Raw genomic sequence first — 24,239 nt, forward strand, 5'->3', positions numbered from 1 at the left:
AGGCGGCTCCGGCCAGGGCCGGGCCGGGGACCGGGGGGCGGCGGCGGGGAGTCGGCCGCGGCGGCCGGGGCCGGGACGATGACTCTGGAGTCCATGATGGCGTGTTGCCTGAGCGATGAGGTGAAGGAGTCCAAGCGGATCAACGCCGAGATCGAGAAGCAGCTGCGGCGGGACAAGCGCGACGCCCGGCGCGAGCTCAAGCTGCTGCTGCTCGGTGAGTGCGGCCCCCGGGCCTGCCGGCTGCGGGCCCTGCCCTGCCTGTGTCCGCCCTGCCTGTCCGGGTCGGGCTGGGACCCTCTGGGGTCAGCCCTGCCTTTGCCGTCCGGGTTGCGGGACCCTCCGGGGTCAGCCTTGCCTGTGCCTTCCCTGCCTGTCTGGGTCGCGGGACCCTCGAGGGTCAGCCCTGCCTGTGCCTGCCTGTGCCTGCCCGGCCTGTCCGGGTCGGGGCCGGGCCCTCCGGGGTCAGCCCTGCCTGTGTCGTCCAGGTCGGCCCGGGACTCTCCCGGTTCAGCCCTGCCTTTGCTGTGTAGGTCGGCACCTGGGACCCTCCGAGGTCAGCTCCGGGCCCCAGATTTCTTTGGGGTCAGCCTCTGCCTTAACTGTTCATATTGGCACCTGGGACCCCGGGGTCAGCCCCTGTCTGTGCTGTTCACGTTGGCACCAGGGACCCTCGGGCGTCAGCCCCTGTCTGTGCTGTCTGGATCAGGCCCGGGATCCCTCCCAGGTCAGCTCCCAGTTTCTGCCGTCTACATTGGGCCTCCAGGACTCCAAGATTTGCCTTGTGTCACTTCTCAAGGGACCAGTCCCTCCCTGCTCAGGGACCCTCTGACCTTACCCCACCTGAGTACCCACCCCTCGCTACCCCTTCAGGGCCAGACCTTTGGGCTGTAACCCACAGGGCATACTCACCCCTCACTTCTCAGGGCCCCGCGTTGACCCTTCCCTCCAGGTAGAGCCCTGTACCCTCCATGCAGGCCCCATACACCCCCCAAAGACTCCTCCGTGCCCCCTAACCCCCCATTCCCTTCAGGGCCATTCTCCTGCCTTCCTGTTCCGGGAAACCCCATACTCTTCTTGGCTGGAATGCGCCCTGTGGGAAAAAGACAGTCTTTCGTCTCCTCAGGGTTCGGCTCAGCTGAGGGTGGGGCGATTGACACCTGAGGGAGCCTTTGCTTGTTGTCCAAAGCAGCTGTCTCGGCAGCCTCCCCCGCCGCCTTTCTTAGCATCTTGGTGGGAGCCACACCGAGTCCCCGTTGGGAGCAGGCCCCCACCTCCCGGCTCCTCCCCACCGTCCTGGAGAAGGTTTGCTGGTGAACCTCCTTCTCCCCAAGGCACGCCTGCTGCAGGGAGCCAGTCGGCCAGCTGTAAAGTGTTGTCACCCCAAATAAGGGTCCCTGCAGTCATTTACAAAACAGAAAGCTCTTGCCCTGCCCCGCCGCTGCCCTCCCGAGCTCCTAGGTTAGCTCCTGGCCTGGGGGCGGGGGGCAGGGGCGGTGGGGAAGGTCAGAAATGGGTGCAGAGGCAGCAGGGACGGAGGAGGGGATGTGCTGGTGGCGGTAGCTCCTGGGGAGGAGGCAGGTTGGGTGCTGTGTGGGGAGCACGGTTGCTTCTCTCCTGCTGTGACCCCTCTTGCGGCCTCCATGTCCCCGGTTAGAGAGGTGCCTTGGATGAAATGCCTTCCTGATTTTTTTCCCCAAACTTGTGTTTTGATACCTAAGGGTTCTAAAGTGGGCCGTCTTTCCAGGGGACGCGGGTAGACAGAGCCCGCGTAGTGGCCCCTTGCACAGAGTGGCACTGACTGGCTTTTGTAGTGGGTCATGGACTTTGTTTGGATGGAGGGGAGTTAGGAATTACTGGTGTCATAAAGATCTTACCAGATGGCCTTGCCCTGTGGCTCTGTGACCTCCCGAATCCCCGCCACCTTTTCCGCGTGCACCCAGGCTTCCGTGCCTGCACTTTGGACTTGAGATTGACACGGGGTTCAAGGACGAAGGTCAGGGGTTCCCGTGTCTGCAGCCTTGGCTGCTCGGAGCAAGTCTGGAAGTGATTCGGCCCTTCCTGCATCCTCTGTGCGGTGCCCAACTGTGGCCCGGGGTGTCTGCTGCAGGAGCACCTGTGTCTGCAGCCCCGCCCCTCCCACTCTGTGAGCTGGAAGTTGACCCCTATCAGCTGGTAAGATGGGAGGCTGCTGTCAGGCTCAGGGCCAGGCGGGGCAGATAGGACAGTGATGAAGACGTGAGCTTACGTACGACCCAAGGAGGACGGGTGTCAGTGCCACGTAGAGGGCCAGGGGCTGCCAGGGGATTGGAAGGGCTTCACACTCTAAGTGTTGGGGCCAGGGACCCCTTTGGGAATCTGATGCGCCAGACCCTCAGAAAACTTCCCCTCCAAGCAGCCTTGCGTCCCAGCTGGAGGGCCCCTTGCTGGGAGGACTTTGAGCACCTGAGGTCCAGGGGCTGGGGCTCCAGGGTACAGGCGAGGGGACCTCTGTCAGGCTCCCTGCCTGCTTGTGGGAACTCATTCCACTCTCCCAGTAGGCCAGCCCCGAACTTGCGATTGCCCCTATTTTTCAGGGAGCAGCGGGAGGGTGGGGCGGAGGCTCCCCAGGAGGAAGGGGCTGTTGGGCTGCAGCAGGTGGCTGTGGTGCCTGCAGCCCACGGAATGTTCAGAGACCTCTGGGCGGAGGTCCTAGCGCCCCGCAGGAGGCCCAGTCAAGCCGGGTCAGCCTCTCCCTAGAATTCTTTCCTCCCATGCCCCTGCCCCTGCCCCTTAGCAGTGGGGGCTCCATCCCTCCATCTCCCCTATGGCTCCCGTGCAGCGTTGTGGAGTGGATGTCGGGGAGGGAGGCAGGGGCCTGCCACCGCACCCCTGTGGCATCTGCCGCCCAGGAGGGTCTCGTTTATGTGGGCGGTGCTGGTTCCTTCCAGGCTCGAGGGCAGCAGGGCTCCGGGACTCTGCCCTGACTTCTAGGTTTGCAACCAGGTGGAGCATGTTCTGGAAGAACGCCGTGTCTGCTTGCTCTCATCCACTGCCTCCCTGGGGCTGCACACGGCCTGTGAGGTCGGTCAGCCTGGCAAGGACGTTCCATGCCCTGTTTTTGGGGTTGGGAGGGACCTCATGGAGGTCCCTAGAGCTGGACGGGGCTCGCTGCTGTGCCGCCTCCTTCGTGGTGGCTAAAATGTGCTGTTCACGCCTCAAATGGGCCTCTCCGTTAACACACACAGGTCTCCCCAGGGCCCTGTGCACATTGGACCGGATCGGTCTCTGGGGTGGGGCCGCCCTGGGCACTGCAGGGTGCTGAGCAGCGTCCGAAGCCTCCACCCACTCCTCGCCAGGAGTGCTCCCAAGTCGTGACAGCCACAGATGTCTCCAGACAGTGCCCATTGTCCCTTGGGGGGCACGTTGCCCCCATTTGAGACCGTTTACTGTGTGGTAGCATACGATGTAAAATGCTTGTGGCAAAGCCGAGGGATAATCAGTGCAAATTATTTTCACAGAAGTTTTCGTGAGTGCTTATAGAGTCTTTTTCTATGCACAGTCAAAGCCGTGTGTGTGTGAATTCGCTACTCGGTGTATGCAAGGGTGTGTATGCATATATTGTTTTATACCCGGGGGATTCCGGGTTTGTCCTTATGAACACGTCTGTCGATGGTGGTGACAGCTGTGGATGGGAACAGGAGTGGTGAGAGTGTACTGTGCGCTTAACGCACACGCTGCTCCGGCCTCCGTGCCGCGCCGCCGCCATCCCGGGGTCCGCCCTGTGGCCTGGAGAACTCTTGCAGGCCCCGCCAGGAGCTCTTGGATCTGGGTTCCCGTTCCCCAGGCCCGCTGGGCCTCTGCCTCTCACGGGCAGCCCTTGGCTGTTAGGTTTCCGTCTCACTGGTAAACTGTGGAGGGGCCCCCCCGTAGAGTTCCTTGTGGCAGGTTTGTGGTTGGAAACGTGGGGACTTCCATGGGAATGCCTGTTCCCGGGGCCAGAGGCTGCTAGTGAGGCTGAGCCGGAGTGGCTCCAGGCTTTCTAAATAAAGCAGGATGGTTAGTTCTGGAGGCTTCCTGTCCGGCCTGCGCCGGCCCCCACGGGGCAGTGACAAGGCCCGGGACCCAGCATGGGGTGCGGTGGCCCCACGGGAAGGGCCGGGCCTCTGTTGGCCCAGTGCTGGGAGGCGTGGAGCGTGGCCTCTGGCGCCTGGCAGGGTGGCTGTGCCGTGTCCCAGAAGACTCTGGGAGCAGGAAGCGCCCTTGGATGGCCTCGTCCAACCTTGACTTCCCAAGCCCGAGCCCAGGCTGGGGAGACGTGGGGACTCGGTCCAGGCCTGCTCTCACGTCCTCTGCGTTTATATGTAATCAGTTATGATGACTGTGGCTGAAAGGGTCTGCTTTTCCCGGGCCTGGTCCGGGAAGCTCCGTGGAGCTTCCGCCCGAGCCTCCTGCCCGGCTCTGCCGGTGCTGCGGTGAGAGCGGAGGAAGTGCTTCCCTCCGAGATTTAACCACGAGAGGTTTCACTTTCTGAGTCTTGTGGTGGAGCCTGTCTCTGTCTGGCACCGGGACCCTGGGCAGCACGGGGAGGATGCCCTGGCATCAGGAGGTTGGAGAGGTGTGTGGTGGAGTCTGACGGATCTTAAGAGGGGCGCTCGCGGAGCCCTCTCGGCCCTACCCTGTAGACAGAGCTGGTACCTGGCGCCCCTTCTGGGTCCCCAGCAGGGCTCTGTTCTCCCCTCTGGGCACCCCAACTTGTGCGTAGAGGATGGGAAGCCTCGTGTGGCTTGCCCACCTAGGTGAATGAGAGCGGTGGATGCGATTACGGGCGGCCAGGGGCTCTGGGAAGGCCCCCGTGCAGGGTCATTATTTGGTTGAAATTAAGTCGTTTCGCAGAACCAGGATCCTAAGTGCCAGGTTGCTGGCGTGCGGGTGGTTGCAGGTGCATGTAGCTCCTGCTGCCAGGCCCCGCGTGGAGCATTCCCCCGGTCCCGGGGAGCGTCCCACTGTCTGTCCTCCGTAGGGCACCTGGCAGGTCTTCAGGACTGTCTGGAATTGGCTGTCCTGGATCCAGACTCTTGCTGTCATCTGGGCTTGGGCACATTCCTCCCCCGTCAGGATGTCTGTGGTCCAGTCTCCCACCCTCCATCTGTACTCCCTGCCTCTGGGTCAGAAACCTCTGATGGTCTCTGCTATGGGGGTTCCTGGTCCAGCCTGGCCTCCTGCGGCTGACAGGCGCTCTCAGGACAGCACGGGTGGGTGGCACCTCGGGCCATCTGCAGCGCCTGGGAGCGGTGTGGTGTCTGGGTCAGGTGCGTGGCCTGGGGAGACTCAGGTTCAGAGCCCACCCCTGCTACTTGCGACTGTGGGACTTCAGGTCTGTGCCTCAGTTTCCTGAGGGGCGGTGGGGTGAGGACTCAGTGGTGCTCCCCATCCCACTGCAAGTGGGCACCTGCTGAATGCTGGCTGCTGCGCCCGCTGCCGGCGTGGTGACATCGTGTCGCGCCCACAGCACCTGGCGTGTGTGGCACATACTGGATGTTCCGTGAGAAACTGCTCCGTTGGGGATCCCGCCCGGGATCTGGGATCTGGGATCTGGGACCTGGGACCTGCCTGCAGACACTGTGGTGAGGACTCCCCAGCTTCAGCTCCGTGGATGTTTGGCACTGGATCACTCTCTGGGGTGGGGCTGTCCTGGGCACTGCGGGATACTGAGCAGCGTCCCTGGCCTCCTCCCACTCCAGGGCAGGAGCACCCCCCAGTTGTGACAACCACAGATGTCCCCAGACATTGCCCAGTGTCCCTGGGAGCAGGACCCCTGACCTATGTGTCTTAGCAGCCCCCGTCCCTTCTCGTGGCCATTGTCAGTTATGTGTCCTTGGTTCCCTGCTTCCCTGCCCATGTCACTGAGCTGTGCAGGCCTCAGAGATGCTTGGCGAGTGACCATCATTGGCTGACTGAAGGCAGATCACGCAGGGAAGTGGAGAGGAGTGGCCCAGTACTGCCCAACGCCCTGCAGGCTGGCCTGGTGCACGCCAGGGATCTCTGCTGGGGCAGGCTCGGTGGCCACCTGCCTGTGGGCCTCTGCACCAGGCAGAAGGGGTCCCCGAGGACAGTGCGCAGCTGGCTCAGAAGCTCCTCCCTGAGTCCCGCCTGTGGCCTGGGCTGCACGGAGCAGTGGGGGCACACTGGAGGGAGCCAGGGGCAAGTCATTTCCCTCTCCCAGCCTCAGTTTCCCCATCGGTCACTTGGGAAAAATGTTCTTCCCCCCGTAGGATTGTTGAAGGATTAAATGAGATGAGGCCAGTGCAGCAGACAGCAGGGAGGGAGCCCTCTTGTCCCCTGTGGCCGCCCTTCCTGCTGGCTGCTTTGCACCGAAAAGCTGCGAGTAACCCTGGGCGGTGGTGCTCCCTGGATGGCGTCCACACGGGGACCCCAAGGCCTGGGAGGCTCCAGGAGGGACGGTGCTGGCCCAGGTTTCTGTCCCCGTCTGACTGCAGAGTTGGTGCTCTGGGTACCGCACCGTCTGGCGGTCCAGGCTCCTTTTTCTCTTCTGTCAAAGCTGTGGGGTCACACTGATGTTTCAGGGTACCTGCAGGGATGGAGTGGGGTGGGGGGCTGAGGGGTATGGTCAAACTGGAGGGCGGTGTGTCTGTTGCCATTGTTAACCGCGTCCACACTGATGGGTGCTGGGCCCTGCCACCGAGTGGCCTGCGGAGACGTGGCTGTTCTGTTGCCTGTCCTAATCCTCAGGGGCTGTGGGGCCGGGTCTGAGCTGTGGGATGAATGAAGCCCCCAGGGCTGTAGTGGGGCCTGCCGCAGCCCCAGGCTGTGGGATGAATGAAGCAGCCCTTCAGTCAGTGGCACCGGCGCCGGTTTGCTCGGCCTCAGTCCTACTGGATGGGGCGAGGGTTGACCAGTCAGGCACTTGCTGGTGGCCTGGGCAGGTGTCTGGAGAGGGGCCCTGGGCCTCTGGACTCCCGCCCTTCCCCCATCAGCGATCTCATCCCAGACTCCTTGGCGACGGTCATTGAGCTGGGCAGGGGCAGGGGTCTGTCCCTGTCCCTAGGTGGAGATGTTCAGACCAGTGCCCACAACTGGATTAGATGGGCTGGGCAAGGCTGGGGACCCAGGCTCTCGGGGGGCTTCAGTAAGGGCTGTGGTAAGACCCAGCGTGTGAGGAGAGGGGAGCTCAGAAATTTTGTGGCCAGTGCGGTGGCTCATGCCTGTAATCCAAGCACTTTGAGAGGCCGAGTCAGGCAGATCACTCGAGTGCAGGAGTTCGAGACCAGCCTGGGCAACATAGTGAAACCCCCGTCTCTACTAAAAATGCAAAAAAATTAGCCAGACTTGGTGGTATGCACCTGTAGTCCCAGCTGCCTGGGTGGCTAAGGTGAGAGGGTCACTTGAGTCCACGAGGCAGAGGTTGCAGTGAGCCAAGATTGCACCACTGCACTCCAGCCTGGGCGACCGAGGGAGAGACTGTCTCAAAAAAAAGAATAGAAAACGTGGGTGAGTGACACCAACCACTTCCGGTGGGGAGGGTCACTCCCACTTGGGAACCAGTCTGTATGGAGGCCTCCGCTGGAATAGAACAAGGTGGCATGGCCCCTGGCTGGCGAGGGGCAGTTGGTGTCTGCACCTTTGAGGCACCTGGGGATTCTGCTGCTGTGGAGATGGGACTGGGTTCCAGTCCAGAGGCTGTCCTGCCATCGCTGCCCCTGGCTGTCACGCCCCAGCTGGGGTAGTAAGTTTCATGGTGGCTCTTTCTTGAGCCTCAGCAGTGGGGCCAGCCGGGTGCCCTTCCTCTCTCAGGGCGCCCTGCCTGAGGGTGCATGCTGGAACAGAGAGCACGCCCTGGCTGCCGGCAATAAGCTGTGGAACCAGGAGAACCAAGTCTGTTCAGGCCCTGCAGTGAGGGGTTGTGGGACTTCAGGGAGGCAGCTTGACTGCTCTGTGCCTCAGTTTCCCCTCCAGTCAATCCTGCGCTGAGGTGCTGTCTACCTCCTGGGGTTCTGAGATGGAAGCGGGGCAGGCATGAGGCCCCTTGTGAAGCTGGATGAGGGGCGTCTGTCCTCCACTGCAGGAGGGCTGCCCCTCCTCGGGCCCCTGCGTCAGGTTGGTGCCTGGCTCTGATCCCACACCCGCTGGTACAGCTCGTGGTCAGGGTTAGATTTTCAGGCTGTTTCCAGGAGCCAGGATCACAGGCACACGCATGAACACGCGTGGGCTGCCACCGACCCGCCTTCTCATGGGAGCTGATGCGTGGTCGTGTGACTTCCCCTAGTGGGGCCCTGCGGCTCTGACCTTGCTCCCGGTGTGTGCACTGGCCTGGGCCTCCCCGCAGCCCTGTGGGGGCTTCCTGGCTTCTCGGCCCACATCGCACTGTCTTAGGCACTGCGGGGCTCGGCTCAGGCGTCATAGGCGGGAAGCAGCCTGGAACCCTGGAAGTCTGGCTCCCAGGTGTTGGCTCCCAGGTCTCAGCCCTGCCACTAGGGTCATGGGTTACTTACTTGAATCTTTATGTAGTTTTTATTTTTATTTGTTGTTTATTTATTTATTTTTGAGACAGAGTGTCACTTTGTCGCTTAGGCTGCAGTGCAGTGGTGCAATCTCAGCTCACTGCAACCTCTGCTTTCTGGGTTCAAGTGATTCTCCTGCCTCAGCCTCCCGAGTAGCTGGGATTACAGGCACCCGCCACCACGCCCGGCTAATTTTTGTATTTTTAGTAGAGATGTGGTTTCTCCATGTTGGTCAGGCTGGTCTCAAACTCCTGACCTCAGGTGATCCGCCTGCCTCGGCCTTTCACAGTGCTGGGATGACAGGTGTGAGCCACTGTACCCGGCCTTGAATCTTTTTTTTTCGAAACAAGGTCTTACTTGTCATCCAGACTGGAGTGCAGTGGTACAATCTCAGCTCACTGCAACCTCTGTCTCTTGGGTTCAATTGATTCTCGTGCCTCAGCCTCCTGAGTAGCTGGGATTACAGGCGCCTACTGCCACACCCAGCTAATTTTTTTTTGTAAATTTTTTTTTTTTTTTTTTTTGAGATGGAGTCTCGCTCTGTCGCCGGGTCTGGGGTGCAGTGGCCGGATCTCAGTTCACTGCAAGCTCCGCCTCCCGGGTTCACGCCATTCTCCTGCCTCAGCCGCCCAAGCAGCTGGGACTACAGGCACCCGCCACCTCGCCCGGCTAGTTTTTTTATTTTTTATTTTATTTTTTAGTAGAGACGGGGTTTCACCGGGTTAGCCAAGATGGTCTCGATCTCCTGACCTCGTGATCCGCCCGCCTCGGCCTCCCAAAGTGCTGAGATTACAGGCTTGAGCCACCGCGCCCGGCCTTTTTTTTTTTTTTTTGAGATTGAGTCTCTCTGTCACCCAGCCTAGAGTGCGGTGGCGTGATCTTGGCTCAGTGCAAGCTCCGCCTCCTGGGTTCACGCCATTCTCCTGCCTCAGCCTCCCCAGTAGCTGGGACTACAGGCGCCCACCACCACGCCCGGCTAATTTTTTGTATTTTTAGTAGAGATGGGGTTTCACCGTGTTAGCCAGGATGGTCTCGATCTCTTGACCTCATGATCCGCCTGCCTCAGCCTCCCAAAGTGCTGGGATCACAGGCGTGAGCCACCGCGCCTGGCCATTTTTGTAAATTTTTTGGTAGGGACGGGGTTTAACCATGTTGGCAAGGCTGGTCTCGAACTCCTGATCTCAAATGATCCACCTGCTTCAGCCTCCCAAAGTGCTGGGATTACAGGCGTGAGCCTCCGTGCCCGGCTTTGAATCTTGAGTGTGAGATAAGTCCCCAGCTCCTGCTCTCCAGGCTGCGCCCTCTTGTGGGGTTTGGAGCCTCCTTTTCTTCCGTCTTCCTTTCCTGCGGTTTGGGGATGTTTGCTGGGAGCCGGGAGGCAGGGTACAGGAGAACCAGGTTCCTCCTGGTTGGCCTCTCCAGATCTTGGCCAGCGGGTCCAGTCCGGAGGGTGGTTTTCTCCTCTGGAAGCTGGCTCAGTGGGAGCAGCGGGCGGACTCTGGCCCCTCCTAGTGGTGGCGTGCTGAGTGCACCTGAGGGTTGCCTCCTGAAGGCTCCCTAGCATCTGGGGTCCACTGTGGGGCGGCCTGTGGCAGGCCTGCCAGGAACCATGCTTGCAGAGGCAAAGCACCTTGCTTGTGGTCGCGTGGGGGCCTCCTGGAGACCTAGACTCCCTCAGGTGTGGGAGATGTGGGCTCCATTCTCCCAGGAGCCGTGGCTGGTGACACGCAGTCAGGTCCATCCTGACGGGCACTGGAGTGCAGGGGACCTGATGGGGACATGAGGGATCCAGCACCGTGGACCAGGGCCAGGTTCATTCAGTTCGCTCAGGAAACATGTACACAGCGCCTTCTGCGTAGGGGCTAGGGATGCAGGTGGGCAGGGCAGCCACAGCCCCTGCACTTGGGAAGCTGGCGCGGCAGGCTGCAGACGGGGACCGCCACACCTCCCTGAGGAGGGAATGGCAGAGCCACCCTCGAAGGGCCCGTGCTGCGGGGGTGCTGGGCGCTTCCTGAACGCCGGGCCTTTGAATTTCTGCAATGGGAGCTCCCCAGGCATTAGGGAAGGGGAAGGGCCTGAATGAAGGGGTAGTTGATATTTAACCCTGGTGCTGAAGCAGGCGTCGCACACAGCTGCCAGTGCCCGCGGTGGCCTCCTGGGAGGCTGAGCTCACCAGCTCCAGACCCAGCGTGAGGCAGGAACCTGGGGGTCTCACAGCGGGACCCGGCGGTGGGTGCGGCCTCGTGGCGGGGAGGGAGGGTGGGAGGACTGCATGTGAAGCTGGGTTTGCCTTGTCACCTGTGGAGTGCGTGCTCCCCCGCCACAGGCAGCGGCCAGGCAGCATCTGCCCTGCAGGACCCTCCCAGCTGCCCTTTTGTGCCGGCCCTGGCTGGACCCCTGGCTGGATCCCCAGCTTCCCCCAGTGTCCTCTTTTCCTAATATTTTGTCGCTGTCTCAGTCAGCTCGGGCTGCTGTGACAATACTGCAGGCACAGTGGCTTGTAAACTACCTGAGTTTGTCTCCCATGGTTCTGGAGGCTGGACGTCTGAGATCAAGGTTCTGTGGATTCGGGGGGGTGGGTGATGGGGAGGGGGGGTTGCGCTTCCTGGTACATAGATGGCGACGCTGTGGATTCGGTGTAGGGGGTGGTTGTGTTTCCCGGTTCATAGACGGCAGTGCCTTCTTGCCATGTTCTCACGCGGACGTGATCCCTCCTGGACTCGTCAGTGCACTCATGAAAGAGCCCCCAGAGCTCCGCGGCGGAAGGAGCTGATCCGCCTCCCAACACCCCTGCCTTAGGGGTAAGGATTTTAACACAGGAATTTGGGAGGATCACAGACATTCAGTGCTGTGGGTGGGACCATTGGTGCGTTGCCCTGGGGTGGTGGTGTGGTCCGTGGTCCGTTCCTTCCCAGGACTGGGCAGTGGTCCGTTGCGTGGGGTCTTTGCGCCCATGCACCTGCTGAAGGGCCTGTGGAGCTTTGGCTTTTTGGCTTTTAGGAGAAAAGCTGCTGTGGTGCTTGGTGTGCAGTGAGGAGTGGACAGAAGGCTCTGCCCTGGCGGGTGGCCTGAGATGGGGCGATGAGGGCCAGCAGGGGGCTGTGGACGAGTCCAGAGTGAGGCGGAATCTCGGAGGGGCTCACACATTGTCTCGGGAGGAGTGGGCTGGCGTTTCTTTCCAGTGGGCAGCTGTTGAAGATTTTGGAGCCAAAAGAGCCTTCCAGCTCAGACGTCTTTCAGGAGGAGTGTGGCTGCCGGCGGGGCAGGCTGGCTCAGGGTGGAGCCATGTGGGCTGAGGCCTGAGTTGGGGCTGCTGCTTTGGGGCCACATGGCGGCCGGTCAGGTGGGAACGAGCCTCTGCTGACCAGGATCTTTAATGTGGAGCCCCAGCCGCGGGGTGTGAGGGCTCAGGCAGGACCCAGGCCTTCAGACATAGGGTCTGCTCTGCAGGAACCCCCGCATCCCAGCTGCAAGGTGCTGTGTGACGGGAGGCGGCAGCAGCTGGGTTGGCGCGGGGAGACAGGGCGACTTGAAAAGCAGGCTGGGGCCAAAGCATCTTGAAAACCCGAACCTAGTGGCGTGGCCTGGCTTGAATGCTGTCCAGAGCCTCGCCCTTGGCCCCTGCACGGCCAGGCTTAACAGTGGCCAGCACCTCAGGGCCACCAGAGGCCCGGGGCCACCTGGCCTGGCTTGGCTTCCGGTGGCCCAGAGCTCCTGCTGGGCTCCTGCCCCGCTCTGTGGCCTCTCCTGGCTTTAGTGGGTTACGTGGGGGACACGGGTGGCTTCCACCCAGCGGGAGTGGTGCACATGGCTTAACACGCAGCTGCCTAGCTGTGTATGGGCTGCATGTGTGTGTACATGTCCATACGTGTGTGCATACATGCATGTGTGCACGCAGTGTGCATGTGTGCTGAGGTATATGCACGCACACGTGTGCATTGTGTGCATGTATGCACATTCATGCATATATATGTGTGCACGCAGGGGTGCATGGGTGTGAACCGCCTCCCACCCCATCCGTGTACCCATATTGCCTCTGCAGAGCTCCATGGGGGTCCTTGGCCAGCCAGGGCTGTGGTTGTCATTTTTGCCTTCCTTACGAAACCCAAAGCAGGCTGGGCGCAGTGGCTCACGCCTGTAATCCCAGCACTTTGGGAGGCCGAGGTGGGTGGATCACCTGAGGTCAGGAATTTGAGACCAGCCTGACCAACATGGAGAAACACCACCTCTACTAAAAATACAGAATCAGCCAGGTCTGGTGGCGCACGCCTGTAGTCCCAGCGACTCGGGAGGCTGAGGCAGGAGAATCGCTTGAATCCAGGAGCCGGAGGTTGTGGTGAGCCGAGATCGCGCCGCTGCACTCCAGCCTGGGCAACAGGAGCGAAACTCCATCTGCAAAAACAAAGCAAAACCCCAAACAGGGCCGGGCGTGGTGGCTCATGCCTGTAATCCCAGCACTTTGGGAGGCTGAGACGGGTGGATCACGAGGTCAGGAGATCGAGACCATCCTGGCTAACACGGTGAAACCCCATCTCTACTAAGAAATACAAAAAACTAGCCGGGCGAGGTGGCGGGCGCCTGTAGTCCCAGCTACTCGGGAGGCTGAGGCCGGAGAATGGCGTGAACCCGGGAGGCGGAGCTTGCAGTGAGCTGAGATCTGGCCACTGCACTCCAGCCTGGGCGACAGAGCGAGACTCCGTCTCAAAAAAAAAAAAAAACAAAAAAAACAAAAAAAAAACCCCAAACAGTAGTACCGAGCCAGTTCTCATCTGGGCAGTGACCTCTGGCATTTCAGACTCCTTCTCGGCCCTCTCGGTCTTCCCGGCGTCCTCACTGAGAGCTGAGGCTTGTTTTTCTGTTTCATAGTTGAGGTGTTTATGGCCTGAGGGACCTTGTGTGTTGGGTGCAAAGTTACCAAGGGGCGGCGCCTTCTGACAGGAGTGCAGGGCCCTCCTCGCCCCCTGTGCTGTGTGGGGCCTGTGTCGGGGTGCGGGCTTGAAGGGTGTGCCGGTCTCGCGTCGGTGTGGCCTTCAGTGTGTGTGAGTGTTTGCTGTTTCCAGGTGCAGCACTCTTCCAAACAAACCCACGGAACAGCCATGTTTTGTAACAGAGTTTTCTTAAACAGAGTCTCATCTGGGGGCAGTCTTGACCCACGGGACACTGGCAGTGTCTGGGGACATCTGTGGTTGTCACAGTTCGGGGGGTGCTCCTGAGATGGAGTGGGCGGGGGCCAGGGATGCTGCTGAGCACCCCTCGGGGTCCAGCGTTCACACCTGTCAGTAGAGTTGAGGCCGCTCAGATCACATCCCCTCCATGCCACCACCCTTCTCTTCAGGGTGCGGTGAGGGAAGGGCGTGTGGGGGTCCCTCTGGGGAGAAGGTGGTCTCACCTGCACACCACTCTCACCCCTCGTGTCCCGGAACTTGGGTGGGTTTGACCTTTTGTGGATGAGGTGAGGGCTGGGAGGCGGATCACTGCCTGGGACAGAATCAAAGTCCATTTTCTTTCTTCTGAAAAGGACGCAGCGTGGTTGAGAAAAGGACTGGGAGGAGGCAGCTGCCGCTGGGGCTCCCCACTCAGGATGTGTTGGGTGTTCTGTGAGACCCCCCCAGGGAACACAGGTGCTGTGAGCAGTTCCTGGGCTTTGTCGAGGGCCTCCCGAAGGCAGCTGTGGCCACTGTGGGACCCACGCAGCCTGTCTCGCCTCCAGGAGCTGCCAGGCGAGGGGGCTTGCGACAGGCACCTGCACAACGATGTCCACTGTGGGCAGCAAGGAAGGTTCCAGAAAGCACAGGAGGGAGACTTGTGTTGGGGCTCAGGGGCTTTGTGGAGCAGAGGCTGTGAGAGGAAGTGAGCTGGGTCCCAGCACCAGGCAGCCTTCAGGCAGCCGTGATTGGGACAGCACTGTGGGCAGAGGGCACAGCGTGTGACGTGTGTGGAAGTGGGGAGGTGCCGGAAGATTCAGAGACACAGGGTGGTGAAGGTGAGCCTGGAGAGGTGGGCTAGGGGCACGCAGGGAGGGGCGGTGACGCTTGAGTCTCTAGGCCAGCGGGGGCCTCAGCAGGGTTATTACTTGAGTAGGGAGTTGAGGCAGTTTCTTTTTAGAAATTAGAAGTTAGCTATTGTTGTGTAATAGTTTGTAACTTAAATTAACAAAACTTTGCAACTTAAATTAAGAAAACTTACTTCAGATAGTTTCTGAGGGTTGGGAATTTGGGAGCACTTGGTTGCGTGGTCCTGGATTGGGCTCTCTCAGAAGTTGTAGTCACGATACCAGCCAAGCAGGGCCACATCATTCGAAGGCTGGACTGGGGCTGGAGGAGCCTCTCACAGGCTGGCTCCCTCTAGTGGCTGTTGGTGGGAGGCCTCAGTTCCGTGGAGCTGCGGGAGGGTGCTCACAGCAGGGCGGCTGCCTTCCCCAGAGCCCGTGACCCCAGAGGGAGAGCAAGGAGGCAGCCCTGTGCCTTTCGTGAACTAGCCTTGGAGATGGCACGCTGTCACTTCCATCACATTCTGTTTGCTAGAAGCAGGTCACTAAGTCCAGCCCATCCTCAAGGGGAGGGGAATTAGCTTCCAGTATTGGAAGGGATGAGCAGCAGAGATTTGTGGACACATTGGAACACCCAGCATTGGCATCCCAGCACGTGAGGGTGAAGAAGAGCGGGGAGACGGAGTCTCTGCCCAGGAGGTGACCAGGTAGTGAGAGGCGGAGGCAGGAGATGGGCTGGAGTGAGGAGCCCCCGTCACCCAGAATGCGTGGGGGGCTCATCTGGAGGCTGGGGTGGAGAGACAGCTGGCCACGTGGGCCCCTTTCCCGATAGTTTCTCCAGGCTGACTTGCTGGTCCTTTTGATTGTCTGGGGCCCTGGGACCCTCAGTGTGCCCATCTCGGAGATGGGGTGGTAGCGCACCCCTCTCTGGAAGCATCGTGGGTATTGGCAAGGTCATGGCAGACCTGGAGACGTAAAGGGGTTCAGGCACGTGCTCAGGGCCACCTGCGGCAGGCACGACTGTCCTGGCTGACCCCGCCACAGCACCAAGAGGGAGAGGGGAGAGCCTCGGGGGTGCTTGGCGCATGGGGGCAGGGTGGCCGTGGCCACTGAGCAAAGCTCTGGGGAAGGGGGCGCCTAGTCCTTGGAGTGGTCTGTGCAGAGAAGCCCTTGGGGTGAGCCCATCTGTCGGGGCACCGCCGCCGCATCTGTGCGCTGTCCCTCTGGCGGGCATTGATCATGAACTGGTGTGGCCGTGGGGGAGCTGTGCAGTCCCAGCTGGGGGCCAGTGCCGTGTGACTTGATTTGGCCTGAGACCGTGTGGTCTTTGACGTAAATACCAAATTGGCCCCCAGGAAAGTGTGTCCTTGCAGAACGTCTGGAAAAGGGTGGTTCCAATAAGACCCTGGCTTGGAGGAGAATGGGAAGGGCACTTTGTAAACTTTCTGAGGAGTCAGGAGGCTGTGGCGTTTGCTGGAGAGACGGTCAGCCTCACGCGCTTTGGTTTCCTATGCTGGGCGCTGCAGCGTGGCAGGGTCTGGGTGAGAGGGGGCAGCGGCACGAGAGCCGGGCCCTGACTGCCACCCGCCCTCACGTGCCCCGTCCCCAGGCACGGGCGAGAGCGGGAAGAGCACCTTCATCAAGCAGATGCGCATCATCCATGGCGCCGGCTACTCGGAGGAGGACAAGCGCAGCTTCACCAAGCTCGTCTACCAGAACATCTTCACTGCCATGCAGGCCATGATCCGGGCCATGGAGACGCTCAAGATTCTCTACAAGTACGAGCAGAACAAGGTGAGCTGCGGGCGCCTGGGGAGGGGAGCGCCTGGGCAGCTGTGGGCTTGGCGGTGAGCACGTGGCCGCATTGCCGGGGTGGGGCTGTGCCGGGGGTCCCGGCCAGCCCAGGCTACCCTGGTCATCCATCCGTTCCTGTCATGGACGTGGAAACAGCAACCACTGCCTTCCTGGGGGCCAGCTGGAGAATTGTGACGGGCATTGCGTGGCCGAGCCCCACAGCCTCCCTCCCAAGTAGCTGTGGGCTCAGGTGATCCCACCTCAGCCTCCCGGGTAGCTGGGACTACAGGTGCACCACCACGCCTAGCTACTTTTTGTAATTTTTGTAGAGATGGAATTTCACATGTTGCCCAGGCTGGTCTTGAACTCCTGGGCTCAAGCAGTCCTCCTGCTTTGGCCTCCCACAGTGCTGGGATTACAGGTATGAGCCACCATGCCTGGCCTCCGCCCTGGTTTTTTTGTTCTTTTTTTTAATAAAGTAGAGGTTGTTTGATGCCCTGTTTTTAAATCACAGCTTTATTGAGTTATAATTCACATTCTATGTACTTCACTTGCTTAACGGGTATAATCTGGTGGTTTTCGATATGTTTGCATAGTCGTGCAGCCATTACTGCTGTCGGATTCCGGAACGTTTCATCTTCCCAAAGGAAGCCCCTTCCCCATTGGCTATTACTTCCACCCCCTCCTCCAGCCCCGGTACCCACACATCCGCTTCCTGCCTCAGTGGCTCGGCCTGTCCTGAACATTTCATAGAAATAGGATTGCACACTGTGTGGCGTTTTGTGTCCAGCATCTGTCACTGAGCGTGACGTCCTCAAGGTGCATCCACACTGTGGCGCGTGTCAGAGCCTCATCCCTGTTCATGGCTGAGTCATGTTCCAGTGCATGGAGGGACCGTGTATGTGCCCATTTATCCCCTGGCGGACGTTTGAGCGCCTTCATGTGTGTGCTGTTGGGAATGGAGCTGCTGTGACCGTCTGTGGACATGTGTTTATGTGGACCACGTGTTCCCTTCCCTCAGTTGCATGCTGTGCCCGGGAGCAGAATCGCTGGGTCCCAGGGTTACCCTGAATTTGCCCTCTGAGAAGCCTCCAGACAGTTTCCCCGAGTGGCCGCCCTATGGGGCAGGCCCAGCAGCCGGGCAGCCGTGGCTCCTGCCAGTGGCCTCCCTGGGGCCTTCTAGCCGAGGGGCCGTTGATCCCGCTTTTGTAGCCCTGTTTTCAGGGGTGGGGCTCTTGTGCTTAGATCTTGGTTTGCCACTTGCCCTGTCTCCCGCTGTGATCTCCTCCAACTGTGGCCCCCTCTGAGCGTCCACATTCATGTTTGGGCATAGATCTCCATCAACATCTGAAACAGGTGTCTGCAAACTACAGACTGATTTTGTCGATAAAGTTTTATTGGTACTTACCCATTTCTGCCATGTTGCCCATGGTGCTTCGGCAGCAGCAGCAGAGCTGAGTGCTGGAGACGGTCCGTGTGGTCGGGACAGCTGGGCGTGCTCTCTGGCTCTCTGCAGAAGCAGATTGCTGATCCCTAATCTGGAAGTTTCCAGGGAGTGGGATTTTTGGGGTTTGTGTCTCTTTTTCCAAGTCCCCCTAGGTGTGCTTATCCCAGGCCAGATTGAGAGGCTGGGGGCAGGGCAAGGGGAGGGCTGAAGTTGGAGTCAGGGCCAGGGAGCTTTGCTCAGAGGGGACAAGCAAGGGCTGAGTCTCCACTCTGGGGGGCCTGAGAGGGCCCCATGGCTCCCAGAGCCCAGGGCAAGACTCCCTTCTTTCCCATCTGGGTCCCACCCAGTATGTCCCCTCCCCAGTCCCTCAGCCAAACTGTGGCTGGTCATGTCGGCTTGTGCCCCCGGGGGACAGGGATACGGAGCGTCAGGAGGGGAATGGACAGTCCCCTACAGTGTCTGCCGCTGAAGGGTGTGCGTGTGTGTGTGCAAGCACGTGTCTGTGCGGTCGGCCTGCCTTTGTGACAGGGCAGCAAGCTGGGGCCTGAGGCCGCCCACTGCCCAGGGTTGCGTGAGGGGGAGGCGGCTCGTGTTGGGGCACCGGGTGAACTGTTGGTAAACTGTTGAGTGCGGCGGCTCGGGGGCCGCACGCCGTCCTTAGCACCGTCCTATGCCCTTGATGGTGTTTGATAAGCATTTTTTGGACGAAAGAGAGAAGCCAGGCGGGGCAGAAACTGAGTCTGGAGCTGCACACTGCGGGCGGTGCCGCTGGTTGCAACGCCCTGTGTCTGGGCTTCCTGCCTCCCAGTGTCTCTGGAGGCAGTGAGTGCTGGGGCTGTTCGCCCGCTCCGGGCGCCGCGGCCGTCTGTTCTGCTGTCGTGCTCCATCGTGCCCGGTGCTGCACTGCCCTCCTGCGGGTCCCGGGTTTGAAGCGTCTGTGTCCCACGCATGCTTGTTCCCCACGCCATCCCCTCCCCACCTCTGAGAAGTGAATCGAAGCCCGGCCTCCCGGCACCCTGCAGACAGCACCACTGGGAGACTTTGGTTTTGGGGCCTTGTTGGAGGAACCGCACTGCGAGGCAGCCTCGTGTTTTTCTGACACGTGGTTACACGAAACTGTCAGTGGTCCTGACTGCGCAGCCTGCAGAACGCTGCCCAGGCCAGCCAGGCTTGGAAGAGGGGCCGCTCGAGCTTTCTGGTGGCTCCGTGGCCCCTAGTGAGCTCTTGGCCTCTCCCCTGCCCACCCTCGCAGGCCAATGCGCTCCTGATCCGGGAGGTGGACGTGGAGAAGGTGACCACCTTCGAGCATCAGTACGTCAGCGCCATCAAGACCCTGTGGGACGACCCCGGCATCCAGGAGTGCTACGACCGCAGGCGCGAGTACCAGCTCTCTGACTCTGCCAAGTAGTAAGTGCGGCCGCACCGGAGGCGGCATGGGAACGGTGGCTGCGGGCCGGCGCCCAGGACCCTTCGGGAAGCCCTCTGCAGCACCTGTGGTGCCCCCTGCCCACTCGCCTGGGGCAGGGACATGGTGGGCCCCAGCCACCTGGCCGGAGGGACCAGAGCAGAGCAGACCCTGGACGGGCCATGCTTTGGCAGGAGCCCGTGGACTCTGGTGTGACACTGGCCTCCTTGTACGCCTGGCCCTGCCACTGCCCTCCCTGGGTCAGGACTGAGCTCCTGGCCACCCTCGGTGCTGGAGCCTGGCCTGTGGCCTGTGGCACAAACCCACAGTCTCCTAGAAGGGCCGTGGGATGGGAGGTGGATACACCCTGGGCTGTCTCACTCCTGCCTGTGGCATCGTCCCCAGAGCCACGTCTCCCACTAGTGACTGGCTGTGACCCTGACTGATGTCGGGGTTCTCCCAGTCTCTGGGCCTGGGATAGGGGATGACTTGTGTGCTGACAGGTGGCCGGGCCGTGGCTGCAGGAGGCCCCCGCGCGGCAGGCTGTGCACTGCTGCCCTCCATGCTCGGCAGGCAGAGGCCCTAAGGGGACAAGGACAGGCCCGTCCCCCGCCCCTCCTGCTCGTCTTCCGTGTGTTCCCTGCCTCTGGGAGGCTGTGGGAGGGCCCAGATAACCAAGCACTTGCAGCCAAATGCCAGGGCCTGCGGGTGGTGCCGGAAAGGTCTGTGCAGGCACCCGGCCTCCCAGGCAGACCACTCGAGAGTCGCCCCACTCAGGACTGCCCAGGGTGTCAGAAATGGGAAACGGTCACAGCCCAGAGGGCCTCAGGAGACCCTCTGATGCCAGGTGGGGTCCCAGAGAGGGGTCGCGGGCTGAGCAGGAAAAGGCATGAGGGGAACCGAGGAAGCCGGAATCAGGCGTGGACTTCAGTAGCTGCGCTGTGTAGACGCTGGCTTGTTGCTCTGGGTGGGTGCCGCACCCGCGGACGGGGGCAGCTGGCCTGAGCGACCCCCACTGTGTTGCAGCTACCTGACCGACGTGGACCGCATCGCAACCTCGGGCTACCTGCCCACCCAGCAGGACGTGCTGCGGGTCCGCGTGCCCACCACCGGCATCATCGAGTACCCTTTCGACCTGGAGAACATCATCTTCAGGTACCACCCGGGCCGCAGCAGGCGGGGGGCGCTGAGAGGCTCCTTTGCTTGCTGTGTCAGCTCACGCCTGTGCACTCAGTGCTCTGGGAGGCCAAGGCGGGAGGATCGCCTGAGTCCCGGAGTTGGAGACCACCCTGGGCAACATAGCAAGACCTCGTCTCTAAAAAAAATTTGAAAAGTTAGCCGGGTGTGGTGGTGCGCACCTGTGGTCCCAGCTACTCAGGAGGCTGAGGCAGGAGAATCGCTCAGGCCCAGGAGGTCGAGGCTGAAGTGAGCCATGATGGCGCCGCCACTGGACTCCAGCCTGGGCGACAGAGGGAGACCCTGTCTTGTCTTATTAAAGAAAAAAAAGCCCATGAGTCTTCATCCTCAGGGTGTGTTTGACCAGGCCGGGAGATAAGATTTATATCTAAGTATGTGTGAGCCAGGGCCGCACAGGGAAGGAGCTGTGGGGGTGTGGGGGTTGTAGTCACATCCATCCAGACTGGCAGCCAAAGAGACCTGGCGGGGAGGACATTGGACGGGGTCTCCACAATGGGCCAGGGCCTGGATGGAGCGACCATGGGGCTGGGGTCTGGAGTGTTGGCTGGAGGAGGGGGTGCCGCAGGGTGCGGGAGGGGTCATAGGGACTGAGGCTGCTAGGGGAGGGGGGTCATGGGAATTGAGGCTGCTGGGGAGGGGGGTTCATAGGGACCCAGGGTGTGAGGGGAGGGGGGTCATAGGGACCCAGGGTGTGAGGGGAGGGGGGTCATAGGGACCGAGGCTGCGAGGGGAGGGGGATCATAGGGACCGAGGCCTCAAGGGGAGGGGAAGTCGTAGGGACTGAAGCTGTGAGGGGAGGAGTGGTCATAGGGACCGAGGCTGCGAGGGGAGGGGATGTCATAGGGACCGAGGCAGCGAGGTGAGGGGGTTCATAGGGACTGAGGAGGGAGGAGGGGTCCAGGCTGGGGTGGAGGCGCTGGGTGGTGTGGGGTGGATTCTGTTCTTCATGGGCTGCCCCTGTGGATCCCGTCGGGTCTCCGGGGCTCCAGGTCCACTGTGGCTGGGGCCGGCCAGCAGAGCAGAGTTCTCCCTGGGGACCCTCCGTGGGTCATGTGCCGGGTCGGCTGCGCAGCTGGCTGGACTCTGCTGTCCCTGGGAGTGTGGACCCTGCCTGCCTGGCCCTGGCCCCGTACAACATCTCCAGTGCTAAGGCCCTGGCTGCTGTCGGGCCGCTGAGGGGCAGGGCTGGGCGTGCCTGTCTTGGGCTGCTGGGGCCAGGTGTGAGACTCCCTGCGCAGGCCTTATTCCCGCCCAGTGCTTGAGGCCAGAAGGCCAAGATGCAGGTGTGGGTGGGACCGGGTCCTTCTGAGGCGGAGGGGATCTGCCCAGGCCTCACCCGGCTCCTAGTGGTGGCTGCATCCTTGGCTTGTGGCCACGTTGCCCCATCCCTGCCCCCTCTTCATGCGGCGTCCTGCCTGCCTGCGCCTTTGCGTCTGTTCTCTTATCACCTGTCCTTGGCCAGGGCCACCCTACCTCTGTGTGACGTCATCTTAACCGGTGACATCTGCACAGACCCCGTTTCCAGATCAGAACCGTCCCCGGGTTCTGCCGGGGACGGTTCTGCAGCACAAGCTCGCCCTGGCACTGGCCCTCATGAGGGAATGATGGGCCAGGGTATCCCCACCCAGCTGGTGCACTGCCGAGGCCATTGTGAGGGTTCCAGGAAGTCTGTGGGGTTTTCCTTGAGGGCCCTGCCCTGAAACCCACCCCAGGGCTGGGGGTGCCACCCCCTGCCGTCTGTCTGTTCTCCCCGCCTGTCCTCCCAGCTCGGCCTCCCAGCGCAGGCAGGGAGGGTGCGGCGTGAGGATGGAGGCAGGGACGGAGCAGCGTGGCCACAAGCCAAGGAATGCCGAGCTCTGGGTGGCTCCTGGGACCAGAGCAGGCCGGGCCGCAGAAGCTGTGGTGTCCTCTCTGGACACGGGCGATGGTGTATGTTGTTTCAGGAATGCAAGTTTTTCTTGTTTTTTATTCACACGGGGCCCATGACCCCGGGATAAAGCTGAGGCTAGCTGGGCACAGGCCAGGGTGTGGCATGACCATCCCCTCCCCACCTCGTGTCTCAGGGTCCCCTCGCAGCCCCACGCTGGCTCCTTCACAGCGCAGGCCTCTGTGTCCTCTGTCAGAAATGTCCTGTCCCCTCCCTGAGCTCAGGCCAGGTGTGTCACCTCCTCCCCACCACCTTCCGGGCCCTTCCCAGCTCCGGCTGTGCCCTCTGTGCTGGGTGCAGAGCCCCGTCCTGAGCCCAGTCCTCTGCCACCGTCATTTCTCTGCCAGCCGCCTCTGTCCGCCATGAGCCAGCAGAGGGCCGGCCAGGTGCTCTGGGATGCAGCTGGAGGCCAGATCCCTGTCTGGAGGCCTTGAAGGCTGGTGGGATTGCCCCAGTGCATGAGGAGGGTCTCCTGCCCTCTCAGGTGGGGACAAGACACAGGGGGACCTGGATCCCAGCCCTGCCGGCTGCCACAGGCATGCAGGAGAGTCTTCACACTCCAAATGGGCTGTGGCCTGGTGTCGGCACACCCATTGCCCTCCCGCCTGGCCGCAGCTGCTGGTGCGGGCCCTCTTGTCCCTTAGAGTCACCTGGCACATCTGTCATCCACCTGTGCCTGCTGGACTCCTCTGCAGACCAGACCAGGTGGATTTCACAGCTCACATGCCCAAGGCAGCCCGCTGTCCTCGGCAGAGCTGCAGGGACCCCGGCCTTCCCTGGGGCCTGGGGCCGAGGCCTGAGCGGCACTCTCCGCTTCTGCCTTTGTATTCTTTCAAGAAGACCAAAGTGCCTTTCTTCATTACAGAAAACTTAGAAAAGTCACAAGTAGAAAGAGGTAAACCTCCTGTAAGGAACCCACGCCCACAGGTACCGTCTGAGCTGATTTTTTCTCCCGCTTGTGTGTGGCCCGAGAGTGTGAGGTTGGGCTGCTCACCAGACGGGGCTGCTCTCCTGCCCCAGGACCATACCAGCAACTCTGCCCTCTGCAGCCATCACTGGGGGTCCTGCAGGGAGCAACTGTGGCATCAGTGTTTACTCTTGTGAGCGACACTTGGTGAACATCTGTGTCCCTGGCCCTAGCGAGGGGAAAGGCTTCTGTACTCAGGGTGACATCCAGATGCCGGACGTAGGGTCTCTGGTCACCCATCGCAGGTTCCCACAGCAACTGGCGCCCAGAATCCTCTGTTCTCGCACCCCCACCCTAGCGCCCGCTCCCCTGGGCCCAGTGGTCTCGGGCCCCTTTGCCAGTGAGGGAAGGGTCTGCAGTGGTCACTTTTGGAGGCGGGACGGCTGCTCTCAGAGCGTCCTTGCTGGTTTTAACAGTGGGGGCTCTTCCTGCTCCAGCAGCTGTCAGTCTGGTATGGCAGGAGGGTCCTGTGTGGTAGCCGTCCTGGGATTGCAGACTGAGCCTTGGGGCCCCAGGTGGCTGAGTCCTGGCGCTGTGTCCTTTCAGGATGGTGGATGTGGGCGGCCAGCGGTCGGAGCGGAGGAAGTGGATCCACTGCTTTGAGAATGTGACATCCATCATGTTTCTCGTCGCCCTCAGCGAATACGACCAAGTCCTGGTGGAGTCGGACAATGAGGTGGGTCCTGCCCTGAGCAGGGGCAGCATGGGGGACCGGGCCTTCTCCACCTGCCGAGCCTGGGTCCCCTCACTCGGGTCCCCTCAGCTGCCCCTCGGGCTGTGTGCAGTGGGGAGGGCCCCTCTGATCCCCGGTGCATTCGCTTCCGCCAGAACCGGATGGAGGAGAGCAAAGCCCTGTTCCGGACCATCATCACCTACCCCTGGTTCCAGAACTCCTCCGTCATCCTGTTCCTCAACAAGAAGGACCTGCTGGAGGACAAGATCCTGTACTCGCACCTGGTGGACTACTTCCCCGAGTTCGACGGTGCGCTGGGCTGCGGCACGGCATGGGGGATCT

At 61.3% G+C, this 24,239-nt stretch overlaps 1 protein-coding gene across 2 annotated transcripts in view; it reads left to right on the forward strand.

Moving 5' to 3' along the window:
• Positions 1-8: 8 nt before the first annotated feature.
• GNA11 (G protein subunit alpha 11) overlaps positions 9-24,239 on the forward strand; it is a 28,645-nt gene continuing 4,414 nt past the window's right edge. Inside the window, exons 1-6 of one of the 2 annotated variants that reach the window (XM_025367844.1) lie at positions 9-214; positions 16,097-16,281; positions 18,981-19,135; positions 20,160-20,288; positions 23,771-23,900; positions 24,053-24,206. In XM_025367844.1, the coding sequence (XP_025223629.1) occupies positions 79-214; positions 16,097-16,281; positions 18,981-19,135; positions 20,160-20,288; positions 23,771-23,900; positions 24,053-24,206 (889 nt within the window). In that variant the 5' untranslated portion in view covers positions 9-78. Of the gene's footprint in view, positions 215-16,096; positions 16,282-18,980; positions 19,136-20,159; positions 20,289-23,770; positions 23,901-24,052; positions 24,216-24,239 lie in introns of both variants that reach the window. The other variant, XM_025367843.1, reaches the window with a different exon arrangement.

The sequence above is a fragment of the Theropithecus gelada genome, chromosome 19 (genome assembly GCF_003255815.1).
Source record: "Theropithecus gelada isolate Dixy chromosome 19, Tgel_1.0, whole genome shotgun sequence".
NCBI lineage: Eukaryota > Metazoa > Chordata > Mammalia > Primates > Cercopithecidae > Theropithecus > Theropithecus gelada.